Source organism: Carettochelys insculpta, chromosome 20 (assembly GCF_033958435.1).
Source record: "Carettochelys insculpta isolate YL-2023 chromosome 20, ASM3395843v1, whole genome shotgun sequence".
Taxonomy (NCBI): Eukaryota; Metazoa; Chordata; order Testudines; family Carettochelyidae; genus Carettochelys; species Carettochelys insculpta.
Genome location: NC_134156.1, coordinates 7,104,742 through 7,128,047, shown reverse-complemented (window position 1 = coordinate 7,128,047; position 23,306 = coordinate 7,104,742). Strand labels below are relative to the sequence as shown.

The following is a 23,306-nucleotide window of genomic DNA, read 5'->3' as shown; positions in this document are numbered from 1 at the left end:
GGTACACAGGTCTAGTGCCCCCCTCCCACCCCGTGTGGTCCTCCTCAGTTGCCTCTAGCTACTGATACTACTAGTAGATACCAATGTAAGAAAATAACCATATTTACAAATCAAGTAAGAAATACACAAGCTTAATCTACTTGTTCTAATACAGAGACAAAGGGTCTTTGTCTATTACTTTAAGTCCTAAATTCACCTTCTATGGTAAAGAATAATTTTATCATGGTATTACTGTGGGCAATCACTTAAATCCAAGCAAACTTTGGTCTGTAATACTTACTGCCCCAATATGTCAGCACCAGGAAGCCCAAAACCTAGCTAGGATAAAGGGTTAGCTTGTCATCACTGTTCATTCCCTAACAAATTAGGAAGATTTACTTTAAACTTGACAATGTAGCTTTAAGTTTAGGCTTCCAATTCAGGTTGCCTGGTTATGAAGCTTAGAGGAAAGCCTTGCATCTTTCTACATCTGCATAAGTAATCAGTGGTTATTTATTTCCGATGTCCTTCTATGTTGCCATCAGAACTTCTCTACCTTTCTGCCCTCTTTGGTGCTAAATACGTGCACTTGCCAGTAATATTCTTTCACACTTAAACTGCTCCTATCTGAAGGTCTTTACAGAAACCAATCAATAAGCTTTACAAACACCTTCGCGTGGTAGAAGGGCGCCCACATTTCCACACTGAGGCATAAACCAAAAGCAGTTCTATATGCTGGGGTAATGCACTATGGGATCATAATTTCTGAAGCATACCAATACATTGTGCCTCGCATTAATCTATCTGTACTGATTCTGCTACTGCCTATTAAAAGTTCCCTAGTGAACATTTATGCAGTAACAGAGTACATATACAGTACTGTTTCAAACACCCCACTAGTGCCCAAGGCTACTCCACAAAGACAAGCCCCAAGTGATTTGCTCATGGTCATAAATTGTCAAAGGCAGAGCTGGAAAAAAGAATCCAGTCTGCTGACTCCAAACTTTGAGGTTCTTTCTCATCCCCCTCTACTGCAAAACTCAACAATAGTTCTACTAGGCTTTCGAAAGAACAAGAGGAGTGGGGACCAATTTTAGTCTAAAATCCATGATTTAACTTTAACCAGATTTTGGGTAATCACATCAAATACTTCCTTTCAAAACGTAACTTGGAGTTTCACAGCAAGAGGTATCTTTGAAGAACTCAGATTCACGTTGTGTTAAAAATTACAGGTCTTGCCTACAGTTGGTTACTAACCCCATAAACTATTAAAATGGTATTAATGTCTTCCTGCCCACTATAATTACTATATGGGGCATTCAGAGTTCTGCATCTCTCTACAAAAAGGAGTCCATGTGTCAGTTTACCATTTTGGCTCTCACCTATTAACACAGCATGCAACGTTTGAGTCAGAAGAAATACTGGGAAGGGAAACTATTTAAAAACTGTTTACAGCAAACACCTATTTCTTGGTTAAACTTCTAGTGATCTCAGGAATATGCAAGATACTATTTTTTAACAAATTAAATTGCAACTTAAATCTCACCTGAAGGCTATCAGGCCTATCAATTTTGTCACTGGGGCAGATTTTCAAACTGAAGTCAAAAGGACAATTTAGGCACTTCTGCATATTACTTATATATTTTAGTGAGGATGTAAAATTATACATGACTGGAAAAGGAAAGGAGTTACTTATGTGGTCCCCTCTGAATTCCATTTAGTTCACATCGCCAGCATTTTCCATACTGCAGTGTGATATGAATAAGAGAATAAAACAAAGGCTAACATGTTTTAACTCTCAGAGCTTAGTATCACAACCGAGGTAGCCTGTTTTAGGAGCTCCCAAATTAAATAGAAAGCTTAACTTTAGGCAGCACATTTAAAAATTCTGTCTGAAGAGCTTATTTAAAAAGCAACCGCTTCTGCTTATGGACCAGACAACCAAAACAAGAGTTCTTTTAAAAAAAAACAAACAAAAAAAAAAAAACAGTGGCTATAACCTTATTCATTCTTGATATATCTTGAACAAAATGCAACATGCCTAGTGGCCATACTATCTGCATTTAGCTCTACTTCTTAGAGCTGTGTGATGCAACCAATGTCATCAACTGGAATTATAAATGCACTACTTTCTTCAACAGACTTCTGTTGCATGATTTTGAGGAGGCGGGTAAAAGAGTATGATAAGAGCTTGTATTTTCACTTACCCCCATAAAAAACGCATACAGACTCTTTCTGTTTCGATGATAGCACAGGCCTTCTGTTCTGTGTGACACTCATTCATCCCAGGCCCTTTCTATTATGTTAGAATGCCCTTTCTCTCTTTTGTCTCCCATGTACTGCCAGTCACTGTGTATAAAGCCCAGCAGTAGACTAACTTTGGGAAGTGGAAGTACTCTAAACCAGACCTCAAACACACACACCTCGCAGCCTTCCAACTATAATCGAAAGGTCACAAATTAGCCTGTGCATGACTGACAGAAATAACCATTCAGAAAAAATGTGCAAATCCTAGAATCCACTTCATGCCTGTTACGTCACACCATTATGTCACACTTGCTATCTTTATCTGTCCAAGCCTGGAGCACGTAGCAGCTGACTCTCTCCTATGTCAAGGTTTTTAAAAAATACCTAGTGCACACACTTCTCCCCAAAAAACAGAGACTCTATTCCAAGGCACTGTTTAATTCACATTCACGAAAAATAGCATGACTAGATTTTTAAAGGATTATTTTAAACCAAGACCAAGTAAAACAGCTCTTTTTGTTCCTCTCTATGCAGACAAGAGCCATGTCCTCTATAGGATAGAGGGGCAAGGAAATATAAGTACAGCCTTTAAAGCAGGATAATCTATTTCAACCCCAACAAAACCAGCAAGCCTCAGAGGCCAGTGATACTTGCAACACAAAAGAACAAACTACTGTAATAAGCAGCAGCAACAACAATCCCATACCAACGTGCCTCCTGATACTAGGCATAAATGCAAGTTTTCCCATTGAGAAACAGCTGTGCCCTTTGCATCTTACCATCTGCAAGCCTGCGGGGCTATGCCTGGCAATTGGTGGGCACGGCTCCTGCTCCTAAGTCACAATCTGGGAACCTCTTTGTTATTGTAAGTAGGAGAGTATCCTATGCAACGATGCCAAATTTGCAAGGGGGGGTGGGGGGAGTGGCACGAAGGGTGCAGAGGCTGGAGGCAGCACCCCCTGGCTTCGAGCGGTTTCCATCGGAGGCAGGGCGTATGGGCTGGTTCAATGGCTCGCAGCACCCTCCCTGCCCACACTGCTCCAGCCCCCCTGCAGGGCGAGGGAGCGCTCGTGGGGCACAGGGCGCCTGCGACCAGGGAGCCGCCGCGCGTCGGGCTCACCGGGGAAACCTCCCCGGCAGGGGCAGCGGCGGCACGCGGGGGGCGAGCCCGGGAGCCGGGCGGGCCCGGGGGGCGGGGCTCGCGCATGCAAATCCCCGCAGAGGCGATGCAAATGAGCCGCTCACCTTGGTCTCCTTGACGTGCTGCTTGACGCCCTCCGGGTACCACTGGACCCGCACGTAGCCGCGGCGCAGGGGGCTGGCCCGGCTCTCCTCGGCCCCGCCGGCCCCGGGGCCCCCCGACTCGGAGCCCCCCGAGCTGCCGGCCCCGGCGCCGCGGCCGCCCTCCTCCTCCTCCGAGTCGGAGTCCTCGCCGTGGATGAGGCGCACCAGGCCGAAGCGCACCGAGCCCCGGTAGCGGCCCGACACCAGGTCATGAGAGAAGAGCAGGCGCTGGGAGCCGCCCGGGGCCGGGGCGGGAGGCGCCGGGGCCGGCTCTGCGGGCTGGTCCGCCATGGCTCGGGCAGCGCCAGGGAGGGAGGGAGGGAGCGAGCGAGCGAGCGGCCGCCGGCAGCGGACGGGCAGGCAGGGAGGGAGGAGGAGGCCCGCGCTGAGGCGCCGTCACGGCCCGGGGGCGGGGCCCGGCCGCTCGGCCCCGCCCACCGCTGGGGAGCCGGATGCTGCGGGGGCGGGGGGAAGGGAGAGGAGGAGGGAAGGGGAGAGGCTGGTAGATGGCGGTGAGCCAGGTGGCTCCCAGGTGCTTCGCAAACAGCCGGTTAACCTTGTCCTTTGCCTCCCGCCCCATTCATTATTATTAGTTCTCCCAAGGGGGGCCCCAGCCAAGAGTGGAGCCCTTGTGCTCGGTGCTGTACGTACACGTGGTGAGATATGGTGCCTGGCCTGAAAGTTTGCACCCTCAACAGAAAAGACTGGCCAAGGGGCAGCGAAGGCTGAAGTGACTTGGCTACGGTAACACAGTGGCGGAGCCCGGAGGAGAACCCAGGCCTAGTGGCCGCCTCCATCACAGACCCCAAAACCATGCTGCTTCTCAGAAGAAAATCATCTGCTTTCTAGCTACCAAGGCATCCAGCGCACACGGTTTAAATGCATTCCAGTGAAACTCCAGCTTTAGGGGCTACTTCAAAGTGCCCGTTCCCTTCTCTTCTTGCCCTACAGCTCCTTCAGGAAGCAACACGTACCTATTAGCTTCATGTGCATTTTTGTGTTCCCTAATCCAATGTCCTGTGTCCTTAAGATTATATCTCAAGCAGGAAAAGGCCTCAGCTAAATTGTTGAAGGAGCAGTCCTGGGTCTTTTTATCCTGTTGCTTCGGTCCATGAGTATCTGTAGCATCACCTTACAGACCCATTTGAATGCTTGTACCGACTCAGATGTTAATACTGCATCTGTATGTAATTGGCACTGTGTATTAGAAAAGGGAATAAAAATGACCATCAATGCAAATATTATACTGGTATAATAGGGTGCCCTATCTGTCTAACACTATCGGCCTGATCTGATACACAGCCTCCCTGTCCCAGCTGATTCCCAGCCTACAGACAGCAGTAGAGTTGAGATCATTCATGGCTTTCCAGTCCTTTTCCTTTCCTCTCTACCTGCCATTGCAGAGCCAGTGCCCCATCTGCTCCTTTAAGCAGGTTTTCTTGTCATCTGTGGCAAACTGATATGTTGTGTCTTGGGTGTGCCCAGCTCTTGGGTTGGGCCTGTGGCCTATGGCTACTCTTCTCCGAGTCACTCTGGCTGCGTCTACACTTGCATTCCTCTTTCAAAAGAGACATGCGAATGAGGGAAATTGAAAATTCAAATGAGGTGCAGATTTACATATCCGGCACCTCAGTTGTATTCTTCTTTCGAAAGAAGAAAAGCAGTGTAGACGCAGTTCATTCAAAAGTAAACCCCATCGTCGAAAGAACCCTTCTTCCCATAGAAAAAGGGAAGAAGGGTTCTTTCGAAGATGGGGTTACTTTCGAAAGAGCTGCACCTGCTCTGCTTTTCTTCTTTCAAAAGAAGCTGTTTCAGAAGGAGAATATGCAAATGAGGCACCAGATATGTAAATCTGCACCTCATTTGCATTTTTAATTTCCCTCATTCTGCGTGCCTCTTTCAAAAGAGGAATGCAAGTGTAGACACAGCTGCTGAGTTTTGGCTGCCAGGGCTCTAGGATGTGCCTGTCTGACTCTGGTTCTCCAGGAGCAACTTTGTCATTACATTTGTGCTAGAAAGCCCCAAATAGCTTGGGACCTTCCTGGCTGAGAGGCTGCCCTCTCTCCGTGGGCATTGCAGCCACTGGTGTGCTAAACAGAGGTTGGCAAGCTGTATCAGCCACAGGATAACCATGGCAGCTACCAGTGGGGGCTCCCCAGGAGAAGCCCTCCCCTTTGTCATTTAGTCTGCACCTACGGCTATAGTAGCTCAAATCTGTTGACCCTCAACATTATGAAGCTTATCTGGGTAGCGTGGAGGCAGGAGCTTGACAAGGGCTGGTATTTGTCAGCCAGGGTGGGGTGGGGGGGATGTTGGGTGTTCTCTGTTTTGAGGAGTGGGTGTGAGAAGCAGCTGCAGTTTATTGGGGAGGCATTGGCAAATGTATGTTAAATTTTCATAGAGACATTCTTTCCACCCCCAGCCAGCTCTCGAGGTTCTCCCAGAAAGCCATGGCTGATCTATCCACTATGCGGCCTCCCCATGGCATATGTCTGGAGGTTGCCCAGAGGCTGAATAAAGCAGGCAAAGCCCATCAAAGGATTTCTTATGTATTATTTGTATTACATTAGTATTGAGCTGCTACAGCTGATATCTGCCCCACCCACACCTCCCCAAATTTGTTCTCTAATTCGAGAAGGTAGACAAAGGCTGGGTGATATAGAAAGATCAGGTAGCAGTTCACTGGCAGGACTGGGATGAGAACATGTCCCATTATCCACAAGGCGGCAGAGCCTGCCTAATGTGAGTCTTTCCCTCAACTGCAAAGAAGATTAGCTCTAGTTGGTAACTGACAGATGCGAAATGGCTCAGGGTATCCAAAGTTTGCCTCTAGCTCTGGGAGGAAAATTGTGGTCGCTGTAGAACAATGGCGGTTCATTGAATCAAGGTAAAACTCAGTGCATGAGACAGAGCTTTCTCACCAGCAGGCCCAAGACTGTGAAATTAACCCAGAGACCAAACTAGCCTTTGGTCTTGGTTAACTTCACATTCTTGGGCCTGCTGATGAGAAAGCTCTGTCTCATGCACTGAGGTTCACCTTGATTCAATGAACCTCCATTGTTCTATAGCGACCACAATTTTCTTCCCAGACCTCACTGTCTTCTGCCCCAAGTGCCAGGCATGGTTCTTTGACGTTGCCTTCTCTAACATAAACATATAGCAATATGGCCATAGAGTAAGTCAGTAAATTCCTGACCAAAACTCTCCACAGTACATACGTCTCTTCTTGAAGAATGTCTGAGGAACCACATGTGAGAGATGTTAGTTATGTTGCTTAATGCTGCCTTGGAAAGTACATATATACTACTACAGTGAGGAGGGAGGTGTAAGTCCCTGCGTAGAATAGACTAGAACAGCTCTATGTGAGTCCAGGGTCTCTGGAGCTTTCACCTGTCATGATTAACAGGTGGTCCAAAAGTTCCCCTGTCAGTGGGGAAGCACTATGTTGCTTCATGGCTCCTAGTGTCTCATTAGTGTGTGTGTAAATTATTCAATATTTGGAACCAATACTTTTAACAAGTTCTTCTCTGAGCTCAGTGGGCTCGCTGGAGTGGTATAGGTCTTTGAAAGGATTTCAGTGGCCTAGCAGCAGATCCACTTGCCGAGGTGGCTTTAGAATATTTGGGCAGGCCCATAAAATGAATCCAATGCACTAGCATCATAGTGGTGTGCAGAAAGTTGACTGAAGGGTGGTTAGTAAGATGGATCTTGGGGATACACCCCACACGACTGACTAGGACGTATAGGCAGGTCACCCCTCTGCTGCCGGCTGCAGAGTGAATCCCAGCTCTTCAGCTGATGCTGTTGGTTTTCATTGCCAAGAGCTGTAGCAAAGAAAAGGGCTAAAAATGTAAGGGCTGAGTGTGCACTTTTTGAGGTTGCACAGACAAATTCTACTGTTAGAACACAACTTTGTGTGCATGGGATGTTTTTTAGAAGATTTGGGGCACATTCTGTGGCCAACCATATGTCTGTAAGTGTGGACTAATCATTGCCTCTACCCGATTTCCTCTGCATGTATCACAATGTGACTCCAACTCTCTGGGCCGACGGCTCAGATCTGCTAGGATTCCTGCACAGCACTGGCAATGCAAGTGGCCATAAAGACATCTTACCCTGCCCCTTGGGAATTCCCCTGGGTTGGGTTGGAAAGGCAGAGCTAGAGCATCACTGTGTGCCAGCTGTTCTCTGCTGTCAGCACGGCCCTTGGCGACACAGGCTGCGGGAAGTAAGCCTTCTGAGGCCTTTTGTTCTCTTTGTACAGCACCTAGCACAATGGGGTCCTGTGTCATGAGCAGCCTCCTGTGGGTTCCAAGAATACAAACCGGTAGCAATCCTAATCACCACCACCACTTTTGGGCTGCTCTCATTTGTGCCTGGGAACAAAACAATCCCCAGCTGTCTCAAAATGAAGGCAATGTGAAGGTGTGAAGCCATCTCCCCTCAGGACCCGTACCAGCCCAGGCACAGGTCTGCTGGACCCCATACACAGGTCTAATATCTGTCCCCAAATGTATCATTTTAACAAACACTGCGGCTCCTAGGAGCGGCTGAGAGCTTTCAGCGTTAATCTTGATTTCCTCACAATTGCATATCTAGCAACAGAGAGGGAATCATTCGGACAGCAATTGGGAAAGAAATGTTACCTCTCTTACACATCAGGTTGATCTATAATGCCCATTAGTATGGACAAGGTGGGCTCAGATCCTGCTGCTAACCATGTGGAACTCCCATTCGTATAGAGTGAAGACCAGTGACAGGCCTAGAGATCGGTGGGAGGGCACAAGCCCAACTGTTTACATACAGAGCAAATAGGTGAGTGTGTATAAACTCAGTGATAAAGCACTCAGGCCGTTTCCACACAGGCCACTTTCTTTGAAAGTGGCATGGTAATACAGGGCCTGAAATATGCTAATGAGGTATGGATGCAAATTCCCCGTGCCTCATTAGCATAATGTCACATGATTTGGTGTCCAGAAGACCATTCTTCCGGACTCCAAAGCACCATGTAGAAGCATGGCCCCGGGGCAGCTTCCAGAAGGAAGTGCCAAAAATTTTTGGGAAGAAGGGGCATCCAGAAGAAGGACTTCCTTCTGGAAGCTCCCCCGGGGCCACGCTGCTACACGGCGCTTTGGAGTCCAGAAAAATGGTCTTCCGGACTCCAAATCATGTGACATTATGCTAATGAGGCACGGGGAATTTGCATCCACACCTCATTAGCATATTTCGGGCCGTGTATTGCCATGCCACTTTCAAAGAAAGGGGCCTGTGTAGAAACGGCCAGGGTGTGTCTATACTTGCATTCGTCTTTTGAAAGAGGTATGCAAATGAGGTAAAGTAAAAATGCAAATAAGGTATAAATTTGCATTTGACACCTCATTTGCATGTTCTAATTTCAAAAGAGCTTCTTTCGAAAGAAGGAAGCCAGTGTAGACGCCGCTCTTTCGCACGTAAGCCCCATCTTCAAAGGAATCCTTCTTCCCATTAAATAAAGGGAAGGATTCTTTCAAAGAAAGAATTCTTTCAAAAGCTCACCTAATAAATTATTTTGCTAGTCTTTAAAATGCTTCTTGACTGCTTTTTGTTTTGATAGTGTATAGACTAGCACGCCTCCCTCTCTGTTACTTTCGAAGATAGGTTTACTTTCGAAAGAGCAGCGTCTACATTGGCTTTCTTCTTTCAAAAGAAGCTCTTTCGAAATTAGAACATGCAAATGAGGTGCCAAATATGCAAATTTAAATATTGTTTGCATTTTTATTTACCTAAGTTGAATGCCTCTTTTGAAAGAGGAGTGCAAGTGTAGACGCACCCTCAGAGATGATGCTCTCGGACCTTCCCAAGCCTCTCACTTTGAGCTGACCCTCTCACTGGTTTTTGACATGGGGACAGTTGTGGGGAGCAAATTTCTGTGAGCATAACTACTTGTCACCCCTGCACAGGCACGTAAATGGGACAACGCTGTGCCCTTTGAAATTGCTTTGCCTTTGATGTCAGTGGGAGCACGATCTGATCCTTTAAGGAGGGAAAGATGCCCTTCTAGAGTTGCGGGGTCTGCATGTCACTTAATTCTCACAGTCTTCTTGCCATTACAAGCAAGGTTTTCATGGTGTAACGTTTTATCCATCTTGTGACACCTCCCAGCTTCTCCTTACCCGAAATATTAACAGCTGTACAACACAAAAAATAAGGAATGTACGTAAAGCTTGTCTCTGTTTGGATTCTGCTTTCTGCTGCGTGGTTAAACTGTGCAAAGCAGTTTTCAGATTTCAGGCTGCTTATAGCTATTTGAGGTGGGCAGTCAAATTGTGCAACTAGAACACTAGCAAGAGCGGCATTTTAGGGGGACCAAAGCAGGACAATTTGCTTACGTACGTAGCAGTTGAGTGTTAGGCACAAGTCCAACTGTGCTGCTGAGGTGCTTTTATTTAGAATTAAACTTCTCGTGCCAGTAAAGAAGAGCTCCCCTCTGCTTTACCACACTGTACCCCGGGGTTTGAGCTGCATCAAAGGTAGCCTGTAGGCCTGTTTGTTCCCAGAACAGTGAAAGAAGGATGTTCCACTGGTCGCTCAGGGGGTTGGGCATGAGCACTCCAGGGTTCAGTTTCTAACTCTGCCAGCAGCTCTCTGGATAATTGCATCAAACTTGTGCCACTTGTGTAGGTGCTCAACTTAAGATATTTTAGGCCTGATTTTCAGAATAACCAAGAGCCTGCAGCTCCCACAGACCTCAGGTGGAGTGGAGATCATGTGGCATTTCTGCAAATGGAGACACATTGAAACCAGCAGCCATTTTAGCAAATGGGGGTGCCTCAATTTATCCACCTGCATTACAATTCTCACCTCAGCCAAAGGGGCTGGTGTCAAGGGTCCATTGGCTAGTGTTTCTAACGTGCTTTTGGATCCCGGCATATATGGGATTGTCACCTTTGGCTTTTGACAAAGATGAAATGCAAAATCAAGACAGGCTTTTTGTTTCTGAAGTCTGGCTACTACACCGATGAGTGCATTAGAAATACAAATGGCTGCACAGATGAGTAAATGCCAAGTTTATCATCATTAGGAAGAGTGAGTCAGATTTGGGAGTAAACTGGCACATTGTTGGTGTAAAATAACTTCAGTGGAGCTGCTGCAGTTTGCACCAGCAGAGACTATGACCCAGACTTAATACAGTATTACTTTCTTGGTTCCCCAGTTCAAATTAATGGCTGTGTAAAAAACCTTAGGACTTCCTGCACAAGGCTGTTTATGGGAAACAGGGTGCATGTATCAGTGTCTGTGCGAGACAGCATTTCACTGAAGTTTGCTACAATCAACTCTGATAGCAGTGGGAGCCTGCTATCAAAGGTCAGACTTATTATGAATAGCATAATAAGGAGACAATGAAAAGCCAATTTATGTTTGCAATGATTTTGTTTCTCATTTCTCTTCCAGAAGGACTTTTATTGACAGCCTCTGTACCATACGAAATACTCTAGCATCATCTTGTGGCCATACGATGGAAATTAGCAGCTTGTTGTAATGATGTACAACAACAACTTACAGCAACAGAGAGAGAGCCGTGCTAGTCTATATACTATCAAAACAAAAAGCAGTCAAGTAGCACTTTAAAGACCAGCAAAATAATTTATTAGGTGAGCTTTCGTGGGACAGACCGACTGGTCTGAAGAAGTGGGTCTGTCCCACGAAAGCTCACCTAATAAATTATTTTGCTGGTCTTTAAAGTGCTACTTGACTGCTTTTTGTTTTGAACTTACAGCAATATGGGAAAACGTGGGAGGGGAAATAAATGGCTATCAGAGATAACAGGTCACATTATTTGCTTGGCTGTTCCATTGCCTGCCTTTTAAGGGACTGTCTGAAGAGACTGCTCCCCCCTTACAGGAAGGATGACAGGTATTTAACTTCAACTTGCTGCTTCTGAGAGCGCATCTGTCTCAGAAGTGGAATGGTACATTTTAAAGGATGGATGCTCTCAGTCAGTGGGTCAATTTTCATTGACTTCATTGGCATAGAGGCAGATCAAAACGCAACCACGTAGCTCTTAGGTGCAAGGACTTTCTTGTATTCCATGTCCGCAAAGAACTCTGCATGCACAGGGCCCAAATGGTCTTCTCAGCGCCCAGCTAAGGAGCTTGGCTACCGTGACTCGGTGACATTCTGGACATGACAAGAGTCCCAGCCCAGGCTGCTGAGTGGGGGCAGAGCAGCTCTGGAGCCCTGCTTCATCCCCATGCCTGAAGAAGTCTCTAAAGGGGAGGAAGAACTGGAGGCTCTACTGCTACGTCGAGCTCTGGCTCTATCCCCAAGGATCACTCCATGGACCTGCACGCTTTGGCACACCCACGCCACACAGCTTAGCTGCAGAGCTGATCTGGAAAAAGAAGCCCTCCACCTAAGTGAAAGAGAAGGGAGGATTTAGGCCTATGTAAGCAAACTAAACAGCTTCCCTCCTCCTCCACTGCTGCGCTCAGGGTCATCACATCTCACATGCACTGGCTGAGCAGGAGCTTCCAGTTCTTGTTCGGATCAGTAGCCGAAGACAAATACTATGAGGTGAGCAGAACTACAATGCACGAAAACCATCCGCAGCAGGCTCAGCAGAATGTTCCAATACTAAGTGGCCAACGGACCAGATTTCCCCTCTGCAGGTCAGGGCTGAAGGCCCTGCCAGCCCTGGTAGAGGGATGCAGGATGGATGCCTTGACTTCACTACTCAGGCTTTGTTTGTTTCAGAGAGGCAGACTCCCAGTCAGCTACCTCCTACCCCTCTGAGTCATTGCCTACATTCAATCTAAAAGCTCACTCTCCCCAGCTGGGTTGTAATTACATGACGCCTGGCAAGGGATGGATTTAACACACTCCTCCTTTTGCTCCTGACAAAAAGTTTGTAAAACGACCCCCTGGAAAGGGGGCACTGTGGATGTTCACTCAGTGAATTTATCTTCCCCAGAAGGTGGTGCTCTGTACCAGGGCATCTGCCTTCTTATGGAATACGGTTCACTCAAGGCAGTAAGTGCGCTGACCCATGGCTTAAGCACTATTTGCAGGTAACCTGCTGTGCTTGTATAGGAGGCAGGATGCATTCCAAAGTTCAGACCTAAATCCAAGCTGATCCAAGGGTAGGTGTAAGGCCCCAGTCTGTTGGAACCCCTTTTCTAATTGCTCCCCAGGGGCTCTCCTCTGCAGCCCTCCTCTCCTCCTTAACCAGTTGGATTATACCTGGAATTCACTATGACCTAGTTCAGCTCTACTGACCTGGGTGAAAAAAAGCAAATTAGGCTAATCGCTCAGTGCCTTGGCCCTGGGGAGAGGAAAACAGACTCTTACTCCAGTTCCCAAGGGCTCTGTGTAATTCAGAACCAAACCTGGGACCTCTGGAGCTCAGTGCATGAGTCACTACAGCTTAAGCTAAATAGCCAGGGCCCCCCTAGCTAAGGCTGTAGAGGAGACACTCTCTGTAAGTGATGTAAGGTCAAGTACATGGGACGATGAACCACCCAGTAGGTGTGTGGGTTACACTTACATCGAATCATCCCTAGACTGGATATTGGTGAGCGTTGAAACTGCAGCTCTTGCTTTATTAGTCAGAAAAGGACAAACCTGTCCCCTGGTTCTGAACACTCATCCCCACATCATGACCATTGCTGGAACAGTTAGACGTGACAGGATAGGGTTCCCTCTAGTTTGTCAGTATGCCTTTAACCTGGCCATATGGCAGAAGAGAGTCCAGGGGCACCTAAGAGCCAATGAACCACACAGTAAACTATCTACTGGAAACCACTTTTTAAAACCAGGACGTGCATGGCCCTAATTCCAGCAGCTCTGAGGGCCTCTTGGTATATCATTCAGACGCCGCGAGCTGCTCAATGGTGCGAAGTCCAGCCACTGAGCTGCACTGTGTTCTATAAACTGAGCATTTGCGGAAGCCACCCAGGAGAGCTCCAGGTGCTGCCCAGCTGATTAGCAGAGTGCCTATATGTTTATACTGGTGGTGCACATTTACATGTGCCTCAGTGCACATAACACTTATTCTGCCCTGGGATGGGAAAAATTAGGGGGAACGTTGCTGAGTTGCCCTTTGCCCTCTAGGCTTGGCTTCCTTAGGACTCTGCCCTGGAGCATTAGATGGTGCATCCCAGCAACAGAAAGAAAGGGAAGAGGGGCAGAGCTGGGAGGAATTCCCAAACCAGAAGAAATTCTTAAAAACAAAAAACAAAACAACCTTATAACCAAACTTTCAAGACCCTGAACTGCGCCATCGTAAAGATGACAGAGACTGATATCCCTATCTGGACTCTTCCCTAGGCTGATCGCCAGCTGCGCCCGGTGTAATGGTGGGTGGAGTGGACCCCTCCCCTCGCTGCCTGCAGGAGAGCAGGGCTTGGAAAGAGCACTAGAACCGAGCTAAGCAAACAGGACTCCAAAGATGCAGACCAATGAAATTCTGACTTTCCTGCCCTGTACCTTGTCTGACTGTGCTGCTAAGAAGAAAGTAAGCAGATGGAGGGGGGGCAGGTTCAACCTCTTCAACTCCTAAGCAGCAATGTTAGGGATGCTTCAGCTGCATGGAGTACACGCCCAGGATGGTGTAATGCTGTGAATTTACTGCAGTAACAAGCAAGCAAGCAATCCTGACTGGCCCATGCTGCGCTTTGGAGAAACGGTTGAGAGTCTGGTGAGAAGTTGGAAAAGCACTCCTTGGGGCAAATTCTCCCCTGCCTGATGCTGCATCTGTTCACATCAGCAGATAATTTAGCCCACTGAGCTTTATTAGGTGATTAACTCAACTACAGCTGCAGAAATGCCCCTCTAGCTCAGTTCGTGAGCTGGGGTGCAGGATAGTTCAGTGGTTACAGCATTGGCCTTGTAGACCCAGGACTGTGAGGGGCCTTTCCAGGGTCTGGGGCGGGTTTAAAATAAATCGGTCAGGGATGGTGATAGGTCCTGCTGTGAGTGCCAGGGGCTGAACTCCCTGATCTCTTGAGATATACATATCTCCATGTACTTAAATGCTGGCTAGTGCAGGTTCATTCCAGCACCTTTGCTGCTGCACAGGTTATAAAGTAAAAAGAGACCAGCCAACAAAACATATCATTAGAATCCCTCTCACTGGAAAAACTGCCCCATAAGGGCACAATACTGTTATACCACCAAGCTTAAAAGCTGCTTAAATCCTCTGGGGCGTCGTAACCATAATGCATTACAGCAGGAAGGGAAGAAAGCCGCACAGATCGTTCTGAGAGCTGAGACCCCTTGGAGCTGGTGGTTGAGTTTATAGGTCAGGTAATTCCAAAGAGAGGAGAATGAGTGATGTAATTCCCCTGCCACCTCCTATCATAAACAAATAGAACACCAGCTGGCTAAGTGGCTGGACAAAGGGACAATAAAGGATGGAGAAATGCAGAAGTGACAGCTCTGAGCCCTTTAATGATGCTGTGGGAGCTGCTAAATACGTACATATCTGTAAATTACCAATGCTCTGATTCTAGTAGTTTTTGACTCCTCCACAGCTGCTCAGCAGCGAGAGAGAGAGAGACAGAGGCTGGTTCAAATATGCTGGTACCATACAAACTCTCTCCCTACCCTGGAAAGCAGGGTGGCATTCTAGCATGCCCCATGCTGGTTAGCTGTAATGGGGATAGGTTGGTGGTTGTTAGTGCTGTGTGCTGAAAGCTTCATTTTTTTCCTGTCTGGGAGGTGGTGGTTGTGTTGCGTTTCTGTTTGGATTCTATCAGAAATACTGAAAAAATAAAAATGGTTTCATGGGAAGAGGGGTGCTTGTTAAAGAGCTGGAAGTTAGACACATCCTGACCTTCTCCAGCTTCTCTTTAGGCACATATGGAAGCAGGTTCTGCTCTCTGTACCTCCTCTATTTTACATCAGTGTTACACTACTGACCTTAATGGAGTCACTTCACTTTTACATCACTAACTGCAAATATGATCCGTCCCCTGCATGGCTGCTGATCTTGCTGGTACCTTCTTTTATGCTACCTTGTGTCCGATGTTCCCTCTAATCTTTTCCATTCACAAGTGGAATAAATTTTATGTGCACTGAGGCATTGGCAGATGTGCAGCAGCACTAGAAATACATGCAGCCAGTTGCAAGATCTGCATTTGACTTTGCCCAAACTCTCAGCTAACTGGGTTTACTCATGCAATCTCTCTTACTGCAGCCTTGCCCCTTAACTTGTAAGAACCTTTGGGTCCGACTCTGATTTTCCAGCATTGTAAGTATTGACAGCACTTGAGTTACGCCAGTTTGATAGCAATGTGCGTGAGAACCACCTTTGCCCCTTTGGCTCCGAGTTTTGTAAAGCAACTTGCAGCCTGAGGCTGCTGTGCACATGGTTTTCCCAGTAAAACTATCTTCCTGTCCTTAATGGGTAATAATTTCCTGATGCTTTATTCAAATTCCAAGCCTGGTACAAGATGAACCTCTCTAATCTGGCACCCTCCCGGCCTGATAGGTGCCAGATGAGAGACTTTGCCAGACCATAAGAGGTCAATATTTTCTAGCACATGACCAATACTTTCCCCGCTTACTGGGCTCTTAGAAGACATTTGGGGTAAATTACAGCTAAACAACAGCACAGAACATTTAGAGTCAGGACTGGTGGCTGGAAACAAACTTCATGGGACCACAGGAAACCTGGCCTTACCCTTAAAAAGCGGTCATTGGGCTAACCAAAATCATGCTGGATTACGGTGATGGTCGGATAAGAGAGTTCTGGTTTAGAGAGGTTCAACATGTTCATGGTTCTTCTTTCTAGGACAGGATCAAATTCTGATCCCACTCATGCTGGTTTTACACCAGTATAACTCCAATGGCTGCAGTAGCGACACCTTCTCCTGTAAGCAAGAGGAAACTCAGGCTGCAGGCATTTCAAGTTGTAAGTCACATTGGTTCATTTCGTGCATTGTTAGGATTACCAGTATAAGCTATTCCACAACACATTGGCTTACAGACAAAACACATCAATTGACTGACAGCTAAAAGCTCTGCGGAGAACACTTATCGAGCACCATGCAGCTCCAGTTTGTGACCTAAGCGGGTGCGGCTGCACCAAACACAACGATGTTACAGCTTTTTTTACCACGCGGGATTTTAGCTCATTTAAAGTTCTGGTTCAGTGACTGTAAAGTGGGCACAGAGGGTGGCTGGGGCCTCTGTATGTTCAGCCGGAGTCCCAAACCACTGGGGCTCCTGGGATGAGGCAGGAGGTCTTTTTTGGAAAACTGAAACTGACCCATAACAAAGGAGCTAACACTGATAACACACAGATAGTGCTGCAGACCGCACAAATACCAGACTTGACTTCATATCAGGGAAGATGGGGGTTGAGAATAACAAAGATGGACATTTATTTTCCCAGAAACCCAGTTCATAGCAGTTACTACATATCAAAATACTGCTGTCACTCAGCTTAACTAGGAACAGGCAACAGGGGAGGGAGCATGTGGTAACTGTTTTGTTCAGTCGCTCCAAAGTGCCTGGCACTGAAAATTGTTAGAAGACAGGAGACTGCGCTATATGGACCTTTGGTCTGACCCAGTTGGGCTGTTCTTATGACTTCAAATGGATCTAGATCCAAGCAAAGTTCCCTCTAATCTTTTCCATCCATGTGTGGAATAAATTTTCTGTGTGCCTTGAGATGGGTGTAAATGTGCACCACCTTTAGAAACAAACCTAAGGGTGGGTATTCTGCTAGTCAGTTGGCAGCATTTGAATCTCTCCTGAGCAGCCACCCAAGCACCCAGTTTTCAGAGAACAATGGCTCTGACCCAGATATGAAATAATACATCAATATGTAACCCAGTTTTCTAGCTCTTCACCTAGTTATTAGCACACTCTACCTGGGACATGTAACTAGCAATCAGCTAAAATGCTTTATCCCCCATGCAGATGATCAGGCCAAGAAAGAAAAGCTGTATAGGATGCTTTTACTGGCATGCAACCTTAAAGCCTCTCACCTTTCTCTGTGACGCATCGGGGGTTGATAAACTTCTTACAATTTCAGCACGTGCACTGTAAGTAACAAAATATATAAGCGACACTATAAAATAAAAGCAGTAGGTAGATCAAAATTCACTGCTGCCTTGTTTTCCTCCTCTCTCCTGTGGCAGTGAAGGTGCGAGACCAAACTACGCCACCCCGACGAACAACTTGCAGAGTTCTCACAAGAAACCGTATTCCACATGTGCATACAGGTAATCTTCTGCATTTTTACGGTCATGTTTGTGTTACGGATTTTCTAGAATGGAAAGCATCCTTGAAAGAGGCCATTCTATATGCCACATAACTATACTTGGTGCTTTGCCTTGTACAGCAAGGAGTGTTGCTGCATTAAAATTTGCTCGATTAGAATATGCATCCCACAGTATTTCCCCCGCTTTCCCCTGCACCCACTTTTAAAATCTAAGCACGATGCTCTTTGCAGTAACGACGAGAAGTCCTGTAGCACCTTATAGACTAGCAGAATTTTGGGAGCATAAGGTTTCGTGGGCAAAGACCCGCTTCGGCCGATGCTCTTTGAAGTGAAAACCCCAATTCTAGAGCTGGTCGTAGACAGGGCTTTACTGCAAGAAGAATTTTCAGACCTAAAACGATGGTTTGTGATGCAAACAAATCCTCGAGGTTTTTAAAAGATCTGAGCATTCAAAGCCCAATCCAAAAAGGCGTAATAGAAAAAAAGGAGAAGTCTGGTTTGAATTGCCTGTCAGTGTGCGTTATGATTATGCCAGTCTATGTGCACATGAGCACGTGCATCTCCATGTATGTACAAATGTTAGGTACATTCGTGTGCTGAAGGAAAGTGAGGGACGTTATATTTACATGTTCAGTGTTGGGCAAGTCACTTCACTGTTGCATGCCTCAGTTTCCCAAAAGGTGGGAATGGGCGAATGCTAGAGTCGGGTGGGAAAGAGTTGTCCCATCCCATGAAAATTGGAGACTGAAATGCAGCCTGGGAAAAGTTGTCAACAAAAAAGTCGAACTCTTGAAAGTTTTGGCAAAAGGGGAAGTTCTTAAAAAATGTAAATGCTTTTTTAAATTAAAGATGGTCCAAACAAAAGCATTTAGAAATGCTCAAAGGCCATTCACATGAATGTACATCATTTCAAAACAAAGCAAGTCATTTGGAACCAGAGAATTACAAAGGAAAAACTAAAGCAAAGCAGCCTTTTTAGTATCACTAGCATTTGCCCTAGATGGTCCCTAACAGTGATCTTGGGCAGGCTTTCAAAAGCTGCGTAGCATATTTAGATATCAAATTCTTATTAATTTTGATTTGAGTGTCCACGTACCTCAGCTTGCTTTGAAAAAATCCCATCCCCTTTATAGAAAGGTCTTCATCTCCGATATCATATGGTTAGTGCTACTGCATGTGTCTACATGGTACAGTAGAATCTCAGAGTTCACTGACCCATCAACCACAGACCTCACTTGGAACCAGAATTACACAGTCAAGTAGCAGCAGCAGCAGAGACCCCACCCCGGCCCATATAAAAAATGAAAATCACACAAATACCTACATTACTATGTTAAATGTAAACTACTAAAAACAAAGAGAAAGTTAAAGATTTGATACAGTAAGGAAACTGTTGATATGCTTGTTTCATTTAAATCAAGATGGTTGAAATCAGCATTTTCTTCTTGCTTAAGACAACAGTTCAAAGCTGTATGAAGTCAATGTTCAGATATACACTTTTGAAAGAAGAACCATAATGCTGGAAAAATATTCTGAACGTTTCAGGGTTACCTTCATTCCCAAGTGGTTTGTAACACTGAGGTTTTGGTGTATCGGGGAAAGAACACCTGGGAAGATTTCTGGTGGAGCGGCTCCTTGCAGGCGTTGAGTAAAAACTGACAGATTAATTTATCATGACACAAATAGCGATAGAGAGATTAACAGAGAGCGAGTTCCTGCATCCATACTCTTGAGTATGGCTGCACTGGCCCAATATAAGGTTAATGATTCACTGGGCTATATTTTGATACGCCTACTCACATTAAATAGTTCCTTGTTCTACAAAAAATTCTGTTGGAGTCAATGAGGCAACTGATGGAACAAGGAGTTACTGTGAGTAAGCAATCAGAATCTAGCCTTATTTAAGTGCATATTTTCCTAGGGCTTGATTTGTGGGTACGTAGGATGAAGACACTGACCTATCAAAACAAAAAGCAGTCAAGTAGCACTTTAAAGACTAGCAAAATAGTTTATTAGGTGAGCTTTCGTGACCTATATTTTGCAGTCTAAAAAGACTTGTATTGCAGGGGTATATCTGACTGGACCCATGAATGACCATTGTTAATTCAGTCAGCAGTATGATGGGCTCCATCTGATTCAACAGTAAAGTTTACAGACACTGCCATGGACATGTAACCTCCCCTGGTCCTTTGGCCATTGCTATTTTACACCCTAGTCTATGTCTCAGCAAAGGCACATAAAATGTTCATTTCTACAGTTATTTTTTCCAATGAACCAATTTGGCACAAAGGGGCTCACAGGCCTTGAAAACAAGTAACTCCTAGAGACCTCGGGGGTAGCCATATTAGTCTGTATCTTTGTAAAGCAAAGCAAGCTGTCGTGGAGCACCTTAAAGACTAAATTTTATTTATTACATAATGAGGTTGTGTGGGTAAGACCCACAACTTCATATTATAGAATAGTAATAATAATAATAGTCCATCATCCAAAGTGGGTCTTAGGTAATGAGCTTTCATGGGTAAGACCCACTTTGGATGATGGACTATTATTACTATTGCTGTTCTGTAATATGAAGTTGTGGGTCTTACCCACGAAAGCTCATTGCCTAATAAATAAAACTGTTAGTCTTTAAGGTGCTACAGGACATCCTGCTTTGTCTTCCTAAAGACCTGTACAACAGAGGCATTAAATAAGTAGCTGCAGCCACACACACAAAATAATTCACTGATCTAGCTGATCAGGGAGATTTAAAAAAAAAATCAGAAGGCTACTGGAATAAAATGATTTACAAGAATTTTTAAAATAAACTTAAAAGGTGCCCAGTTAAAAAGTCTGGGGAGCATCGAGAAGACATCGTCTGTCTGTTCATAGCCGGAGGCAAGTGGTCCAGTGCTTGCGACTATAAGGAAAAGGATAATGGCATATGGACATTTTTGCAGTTCTCACATTATAAATTCAGAGGGTGACATCCTGGCCCCATTGACGTTAGTGAGTTTCACCTTTGATTCCTGCAGAGCCTTGCCCTTTATTCCAAGCAGTCCGAGTGGAACGGGTGTTACTGCAGCCTCCTACACACTCCATCGTGTTTAAGAGACCCCTGATCTCTCCTCCCTTTCTCCTTTTGTGCTGCAAAGCGCACTCACTGCATGTACTCACGCCACAAACGTCACAGGGCCAGAGTTGGCTTCCGAAGCTCGGATGCTGGCACATTTGGAGAGTGCATTAAACCATCCCGGCTGACACCCCAGCTCCCGCATGGTCAGTTCAGCAATTCCTCACTAGAGAAAATAGAAGCCATTTGCTAATAACACAGAGCTGTCCTGGTTTTGATGTGCTGTGGCTGCAGGCAGCACTTTTGTTTTGTTTTGTTATTTCTGCAAATCCTATTAGCTTGTTGCCAGCTTATAATTTCGGCACCTGTTGAACAATCATCTTCGGTGACCTGGTCTCCCATTTATCGCAGGGGTTGTAGCAATCCCTTACAATAGCGAGCTGGCAAATAAATCACAATGCACAGAACTGCATTACACAAGGTCAGTTGCTGGGGAAATATTACCTATTATCTCTGCCCGCGGGAGCCCTGATTTGTCAAACATTTGCTCAGTCTGCCTGCACACCTGTGTCTAGCGTACAGCAATCTGACAAATAGTTTTACTAATTTGCTTTGATGCATCTCTCACAGACACACAGGAAGCCAAGGCAGCTCCAAGCAGTAGGATTTGAATCCACATCCAAGTTTGGGACTATTCCAGTGTACGAATTTGGCTGGTCCATGTAGGGTAGGCCCTGCCTGATACCTCAGGCAGAAATGTCTGTGCTTAGTTACTTGGGAGCTAGAAAGAACCACAAGTCCAAGTTCATCAGCCTCAAAGAATTTGCTTTGTATCCACCAGAGCCAGGGCTGGTCTCCTCTCTCGGGCACTACAAGCCCTGCTATTCCTTGCATAGCTCAGGCACACATGAAGCACGTGCTCTGTCATTGACGCTGCCTTGTAAAGCCATCCTGGGAATTTACCAGCCCAGGCCTGATATCCAGACTATCTATATAGCCTCCCCTACCTTCACTTAGCTGCATCTCCTGCTGCACACCCCTTTCCTCCCCTTGGCATCTAAATCAGACAGCTGGAGGAAAAAAGGCAAGGAGTAATGACCTGTCTGAGGTTCCCCTCAACCACGTACATCAAATACTACAGCTGGGCCTCCCTTCACTGGGATGTTGTCCCATCTTAGCTACTATCGGATTGTAAAGCCACACATTTTTCCTGGTACAGACACACCCAGATAAAGTACAGCGCATCTAAGCTGGTGTAATCTGTCTGCTGAAGGGGCTAGAAGTAGGTGTACGTAACAGCTTAGACTCATCCCTGAATTTGGCCGATTGTCTCCTGCTTATACACTAGAGAAGTTCCGCAAGCTGCAGAGACAGAAATTGATGTAGAGAGATAAACTGGTCTGTAAAGTAACTGTGGGGTAGTTGTGTTAGTCTGTAGTCTAAGAAAACAAACCAGCAGTGGTGTAACACTTTAAAGAGTAATAAAGTTTAAGGACAGGCCTGAAGAAGGGGGTCTGTCCCATGAAAGCTCATCACCTAATCGATTATTTTGTTAGTCTTTAAAATGCCACATGACTGCTGGTTTGATCTGCAAAGCTGAGTGAAGCTGGAGGACCGGCTTGGAGAGCAGCAAGAAGTCACACAGACTAGTTAGAGATTTTTTTTTTCCTTGTTGCTTACTCACTTCGTGTGCGGCTCAGTGGCAGCCCCACATTCTATCTCCTTGTAGTGGCTGCTGTAAAATTGTACCCCCGTGTAAACAGCAGAGGCGGCTAAATTCCAACTTTTCTCCCCAAGTCTGAGCAACTGAAAGCCACAGAGCTAATGCCAGCGTCCCAGCCCTGCCCCTCGCTAATGGAATCTTTTGCTGTCTCTTCCAGTCCCTGACAATCTATCCAAAGAGACTGCTGAACACAGATACTGCACAGGCCAGATGCTGGACACGTTACACAGTCAGCCCTCGCCTGGGAGTATTGAAACAACAGCCTCTGCCCATGCAGACTGTATTCACCCCAGGGTTTTCTCTGCCCAGGTGTGCTACATTTGCCCAGGCCTCCATGTGCACTTCATCTGTGCCCCCAGGAAATGCATGTCCTCTGTATTCACTAACCCCTGCTGGAGCACACCGGGGGGGCTTGGGACAGTCCAGAAGCAGGTCAGCAAACTGACCACCTAACCGGGGAGAGGGGGGGCAGTACTGCCCAGCTGAGGACAGAGATCAGAATGTGTGCGCCAGAGGGAGAAGACAACGCCAGCCCTCTGCTTCCAGGAGGCAGCAGGTGCATGGGAGTGGCTCTTCCCAGCCAGGCACAGACACTCCAGCTAGACAATTCTTCTGCTGTTCGGGGTTGATGCTAGGAAAGCGGCTTGGAAAAGTGCAACCCTGCCAAGGGCTGACGGGCTGACAGAAGCTCCACTGTTCAGTGACACCTTCTCCAAACCCCATCATCTCCGCAAGACAGAGGGCCTCCACACGGCATCGCTCTGCAGGTCAATACCCTCCGACACCCCCACCCGCTTCCTGCTCTTCTCAAA

At 46.3% G+C, this 23,306-nt stretch overlaps 1 protein-coding gene and 1 long non-coding RNA gene across 2 annotated transcripts in view; one reads left to right on the top strand and one right to left on the bottom strand.

The window, feature by feature from the left end:
* The window catches only part of UBE2O (ubiquitin conjugating enzyme E2 O), a 94,067-nt gene extending 90,266 nt beyond the window's left edge, over window positions 1–3,801 (bottom strand). Inside the window, exon 1 of the mRNA XM_075014584.1 lies at window positions 3,472–3,801. Coding sequence (XP_074870685.1) covers window positions 3,472–3,801 — 330 coding nt within the window. The remainder of the gene's footprint in view (window positions 1–3,471) is intronic.
* LOC142023527 (uncharacterized) lies at window positions 3,636–23,015 on the top strand. Its single transcript, XR_012648251.1, has 4 exons — window positions 3,636–3,717; window positions 17,416–17,540; window positions 17,637–17,720; window positions 22,652–23,015. It is a non-coding gene; the product is annotated as an uncharacterized LOC142023527 (long non-coding RNA).
* The last annotated feature ends 291 nt before the right edge of the window (window positions 23,016–23,306 follow it).